Source organism: Chanos chanos, chromosome 5 (assembly GCF_902362185.1).
Source record: "Chanos chanos chromosome 5, fChaCha1.1, whole genome shotgun sequence".
Lineage (NCBI taxonomy): Eukaryota > Metazoa > Chordata > Actinopteri > Gonorynchiformes > Chanidae > Chanos > Chanos chanos.
In genome coordinates this window covers 41,478,818-41,485,243 of record NC_044499.1, presented here as the reverse complement: position 1 = coordinate 41,485,243, position 6,426 = coordinate 41,478,818, and the positions used below count along the sequence as shown (strand labels likewise).

At 39.4% G+C, this 6,426-nt stretch overlaps 1 protein-coding gene across 2 annotated transcripts in view; it reads right to left on the bottom strand.

Moving 5' to 3' along the window:
- Window positions 1–2,125: 2,125 nt before the first annotated feature.
- The window catches only part of LOC115811441 (zinc finger protein OZF), an 83,398-nt gene continuing 79,097 nt past the window's right edge, over window positions 2,126–6,426 (bottom strand). The window contains exons 1-5 of one of the 2 annotated variants that reach the window (XM_030773633.1): window positions 6,060–6,361; window positions 5,605–5,773; window positions 4,169–4,227; window positions 3,906–4,005; window positions 2,126–3,775 (exon numbers count right to left, since the gene is read on the bottom strand). In XM_030773633.1, the coding sequence (XP_030629493.1) occupies window positions 2,757–3,775; window positions 3,906–4,005; window positions 4,169–4,227; window positions 5,605–5,773; window positions 6,060–6,248 (1,536 nt within the window). In that variant the 5' untranslated portion in view covers window positions 6,249–6,361 and the 3' untranslated portion in view covers window positions 2,126–2,756. Of the gene's footprint in view, window positions 3,776–3,905; window positions 4,006–4,168; window positions 4,228–5,604; window positions 5,774–6,059; window positions 6,362–6,426 lie in introns of those variants that run through there. The other variant, XM_030773631.1, reaches the window with a different exon arrangement.

The following is a 6,426-nucleotide window of genomic DNA, read 5'->3' as shown; positions in this document are numbered from 1 at the left end:
GTCATGCTTTTTATCATGATAGACAATGTCATCATTACTAATTGTGTTTTCTGTTGTTTTCAAGGCGATTGTCAGGGTCCTTGACTAGAAGACGTGGGGAAAAACGGGGTGGCAGAGGAGAACTTGAGTTTCATCTGATAAATCTCTCTTAAAGTCGTTTATACAAAAAAAAAACAAACAAACAAAAAAGTCGTTACGTTATATAGCAAAAAAAACAAAAAACAGAAGGAGTTGCTTAGCCTGAAGTCCATCTGGCAGCTGGAAAAGTACAAAGCCAGTTCTATAGCTAACTTCAGGTTAATTCTGACATGGTGTGACTAGTCAAATGGATCGCTGGAGAAAAAATATATATACAAGCACAACATTTAGGTTCTCTTCCCATAGCTCATTTGACATCCCAACCATTGCTTGAATCTGTAATGGGAACCGTTGCTCAGAGAAGTTAATATGAGATTTAGGAGCTTTCTACAGCCTTCATTGTCTTATGCCAGCTGTAAAGCTCAAGTAACCCGGGATAACATAAAGCGACTGACACTTCATGCTGCTAGGAGGGTGACTTATTAACAGCTGATAAAAGTATCTTTTAAAATTGCGTGGGAATCGAACGGAGTTCACCTTTGGAATAAATGACACATAGCATGCACCCAGCGATGACGGCTGATGAAACATTAGGGAGTTAACCAGCCAACTTGGCTCACCACTTAATCTACCCACCTTGCTGAAACATCAGTTCAGTTACCCCGTTGCACTGTAAACCGTGGACCATAGTTTTAGGTATTAGCAGTCTGTGCTAAAGCGTTCTCATTGGTGCTAAACGTAAACATAAAAAGACAGCTGACATAGCCAAGTCGTCAGAGGCTGTGTCAAACCGCTTAAGTTCAGAGGTTAAACGTCTGGTCTTTCGGTAAACGTGAAATAACACTCGGATAGTTGTTTAAGTAGATGACTAATTAACATCCATACCTTGAACAGTGCCGATGAGTCCCTTGGGGTTACGCTAGTTAGCTAACAAGACGGGGCGTATGATCCACAAAAATCACCACACACTCAGGCTGTCAACCACGTTTTCTCTCTTCAGTGGCATCCATTGAGCTCCATCGGTCTGAATTCATATCAGGGTATATTAATTACACAATAAGATGTTACGCATCATAGTATGACAGCTAAAACCTGCAATCTGCGAGCTGAGTCTGAATGTGTTGCCGTGCCGGTGTGTACTGCTTTGATTCTCGATTTTTACTGAGTCGCATTACTGTCACACAGCTGACGCTGACGTCAAGGGAAACACACACATTCCTGCGCCTGTGACAGTGTCTATAGCGCCCTCATAGACAGGATGTGAAAAACATTTGAATGTCAAAGATCAAGTAAACGAAATTAACTCATTCATTAAATTATATGAACTACTCATACAGAAAATATCTCTATCAAGCTCTCCGTTTACTAATATAAAAGTGTACAGACAAGTAAGCCTCTCACACCTACCTAATGTCTATACACATAAATCAGAGTCAGCGTTCTTCAAAACGCTTACTGCATAAAAGGTCATAACTGGCATAAGGGCAACGCACTTATGCTGCTATTTTTCATCTCAGTCCGAGTGAAAGCAAAATAAACAGCAAGTAGAGGCACATGATGCTTTATTTGTCTACATTTGGAGCATGATCAAACCAAACATGAGATCTGACACCAGACAAAACATCAGTGTTTTGACTAAAGCAGGAAAAAGAAAATTTCAAAAATAGAGAACCAAAACAACACCCCAAGGTAATTTAACAGTAAAATAATATGGAAAAATCAGGTCGACACTCACTATTGTTTCAAAGTTTCAGTAAAACAACAAGACAGTGAAATATTTGCAGCACCCTCTATTCTTCTGAAAATATTGCTAAGAGACTAAAAATTCACTGCAGTTAAATAACACTATCTTGACCCTCTAGTCACACCTTTCACTGAAATCTTGTTGAACTGCTGAGAATCAAATGTGGATAACTACTTGAGCACACTACTAAGAGACTATCCTAATTACTGGGTCAGCATTTCTCCGTACAAACACGTTTGTTTTATCTTATTGTTAAAAAAAAAAAAAAAAGGAAAAAGGAAACAAAGATGAAGAATGTGAAAAAGAAACAATATGTATGTCATGGAATGAACTGCCATTATTTATCAGGGTTATAATTTGCAATGCTATGGCTTGATAATTGCTTTTATTAGAATGTTAAGAATATTTCAAATAGTTTGTGGGTTGAAATATAATGTTCTGCAGTTGTGTTATCAAAATGAGTGATCAGACTAAGGCTATTGATATCATAACTGCTGTGTCATTCAGAGAATTCCCTTCAAGCTCAAAAAAAGCTTAATCATTCTGTATAATGATGTGCCATGCTGGATGACTACGGACCTAAACCTGCTTTAAATATTCTTTAGAATTGCTTTCAGTATTGTTTAGAATGTGAGTGAGTACACAATCATGCCAGTGATGACATGTTATAAATAAAAACCTTAACCGATTGACCGACTGAATGCTGACCACACTTTGTGTGCTTCTTAATCACCTGCGTACATGACAAATTCTATTCCAAGACATTACACTACATTATGTTTTGGTAGAGCACCTTACTAGGTGCTAAAGCTGCCAATTCTGTTTGTCTGAGTCAGCTTCTGGATATGTTGGAAGATAAGCATCAAAATGTCAAGTGCAAATAGAGTCATTCAGTGACAATCTGAAATGTCTTCCTCCCCAAACTGTGTCATGGTCAAGCATACACACATTTGTGTAGCTTTAGGTTTCGTGGATCAGAGTACCTTTTGCCGCATTTATCACATATGTACTGCTTCCCTCCAGCGTGAACGTGTCGTTTGTGTGTCCGCAGATGACTACCCTGGCTGAAACACTTTCCACAATACTCACAACTATAAGGCTTTTCACCCGTGTGGATCCGTTCGTGTAACTTCAAACTGTTTGTATTGTTGAACCTCTTCTCACAGAAACTGCAACCAAATGGTTTCTCTCCAGAGTGAGTGCGACCATGTGAAATAAGACTGCTCTGCTGACTGAAGCTCTTTCCACACTCCTTGCAACTAAACGGCTTCTCTCCAGTATGGATGCGCTTGTGTATTTTTAAATTGACAGACTGTCGGAAAGTCTTGCCGCACAAATCGCACGAAAACGGTCGCAGGTCTGTGTGAATGCGCTCGTGGTTTTTCAGGTTGACGGCATGTCGGAAACTTTTTCCACAGTGGGAGCACCTGAAGGGTTTCTGTCCTGTATGGATAAGCTGGTGCGTTTTCAAAGTTATAGCACGAGTAAAACTTTTCTGGCAAATCAAACAAGTAAACACCTTCTGACCGGTATGAGTTTGCTGGTGCCTGGCAAGATTTTGTGCAAGATTGAAGCTCTTCCCGCACTCGGTGCAGCTGAATGGCTTTTCTCCTGTGTGAATAATTTCGTGTGTTTTGAGATGCGCCGCTTTCCCAAAGCATTTCCCACAGACTTTACAAGTGAAGGGTCGTTCTCCAGTGTGTACACGGTGATGATCGTTAAGGCTTTGCTTATGGGTGAAAGCCTTGCCGCAGAGCACACAACCAAACGGTTTTTCGCCCGTGTGAATTCGCTGGTGTGATCTCAGGTTGCTCTGGGTGGAGAAGCTTTTTCCACATTCGGTACAAATGAAGATCCTCCGACCTCCGTGCCCAATAGCACCATCAATCTCACCGTTCTCTTCACATTCTTTGATGTGAGTTAGGCCTTCACCAGATCCAGAGTCAAAAAAATCTGGCAGGAAAGCACAGACGTAAATGTACAGCCAGCAGGTTCTATGCACTTAAGTGGAATCTGAATCATTTTTGTCTGAGAAACAAAACATGTATTTCACTTTAATGCTTGATGCACTCTCTTAACTTACTTGCGCTGATGGTCTTCAGATCAACTTTTCCATACTCGTCTTTGATTTTCACAGCCAAAACCACAGGGGAGTCAGGACGTTCGTCCTCTTCAGCAGCAGTCTTATGGTACAAACCAGATCACATGTATCAGCAACTTGTAAACAGTGCAAGACTAAGCGATGAGACTTAAAGAGTGAATAGTTGAGAGGTGTATTTTACTCAAATACGGGAGAGTAACAAAAAGGAGAAAAATCAACGCACAACTGTAATTCACAATACTTACCTCATTGGAAACATATGATCCCATGCTTTTACCGCGCCCATTATAGGAATGCTCCTCCTCTAAAATTTAAATTGAATAAGGAAACATTTATTCAGTAAAGTAATATGCAGTCAGTGTATGTTAAAATAAATCTCTTGATGAAAAGAAATGTTCAGCAGCACCGTGCACAAATCACGTCTCAGTTAGACATGAGATATTAAATGCGTGATCACCATTTGTTTGTGCTTTTACAGACAAATGAATACAGGTCCACAAACAGAAATGTGTTCCAAACACCATAAATGTGAAAAGCAAAACAGAAATTTCAATCCTGCTGGATCTTTATTAGGTCTCGTTTTTCAGGCCAAAAAGTATTAAACAGTATGGGCCATAGAGAAGCTTGAGTACCCTTCTTGATGATTATGGTTCTCTTTAAAAGATCATTTCTGCAACCAAGAAAGGTTGATTTGCTTCATTTCATCAGGGCAAGTCAACTTCAAGGATAAAATACTATTCTGCAGGAACTTTGTACCATCTCATCTGTCAGATATAACACCAGGCACAAACTCCTTTTAACAAACTCTAAACATGTATCTGAGGACTTGAAAATACAGATAATTGACATTTATCTTAAAAAAAGAAAAAACGGAGGATTTAAGCAGACAAACAGGTTTTGCATTCTGGAAAGCTGTCTTGTTATACTGTCAATTGTAAAAGTGTGACATTATTTGTTGCAAAAACACACTGAATACAAACAATTCCCAACACACTTCTAGTCAGTCATTTTAATGGCTAGGAACATTATCAAGAAGTGCAAGTTTAATCAAGATTAATTAATATAAATCAATCTAATAAGTCAAAAACTGAACTGTTCACTCACAATTATAGAAGATACCTTTGGAGAAGGGAATAGTGAAGCATTTGAAGAAAAGAACACTTAGTATTTGTAGCTGGCTAACAAATCTTAGACAGTTATGTCCTAGGATCAGATAAGAATATGAAGTTGAGAAGAGAATAGTTGTTTCAGCAAAAAATAATCTGAAATACAACTCAAAGTCAACCACAAAGTACTTAAAGGAACGACTGAAGGTAGGAGGGAGGTTTTGGAATGGCCACTGCAGTCCACAGACTTAAATAATACTGAAAATCTGTACAGAGATCTCAGATATATTGTGCAACCGATGAAGACAATGTGTGAGCCAGAAGAGTTCTACAGGGAAGAACTGTGAAAAATCCAAAAGCAAGAATAGAAAGACTTCTAGCTCCCACCTTTGTCAATGTAGGTGTTACTAAACCTCTACCAAGAGGGTACCCAAACATTTTCAGGTGCCATATTTCATTAGTTTTATTATTCTTTTGATCCCTTAAAACAGAATGAGTCTTAAACGGTTACAAACTAAAACTGTAAGTTACAAGAGAAATCAACTGTAAAGCAGGGTCAAACACTGACCACTTACCTATGTCTCCAACGGACAGAATGTTTAGAATGCTCCCTGGCGGTTTCGCTCTTCTCCCTGAAAATGTTTTACATTCCATGTCTAGTAACAACCTAGTCTCATCCACAAGCTTGATTATTTTGCCAAGTGCCTCATTACCGAGCACTTCCATGACAGAAGCAAACTGAGTCTGAAAAGAGAACAACAGATTGAGACGCCAATGGCATGCGGACGAGACAATAACACAACGAAATGCGACACTGGACAAAGCTCTTAGCTTGTCTGATAACATTTAGAATGTAAGAAATCACGACACACATCTAGATTTGAGCAGAACATGCGATTTTCATGTCATAACCAACAACTTTAAGGACACATATACTATAGGGATCCATTTATCTGCGCAGATTCAAAACGTCAAGGGGCGCGTATTCAAAGGCCTTGAATCTTCAGCTAATGTGTAAGGATGAACTTACCATTCTAACTTCGCTTTCTGTTTGAATTTTCTTCTGTAAATCCTCGTTTTCGTTCTGCTCCTGGGAAAGCTCCAGACGCAGCACCAACATGCCCTCTTCAACAACTTTACACATTTCAGCAACAGCTGCGTGAACTAACGTCTCCATAACGGAGGCAAGGTGTGTTTGTAAAGCGACACAGCTCGACATTCTATTACCAGTCCCACTTTACTTTCAGCCTTCCGATTTTTTCACTGTTGCATTGATGCAAAACACTTATCAAAGGTGTTTGTAAAATATCAAGACCATCAATCGCCTTGATAATCAACAAACGTCTGAAGAACCCTTAAGTGTGGTACTCTTGAGGAGGGAGAGAAAACTCCGTGCG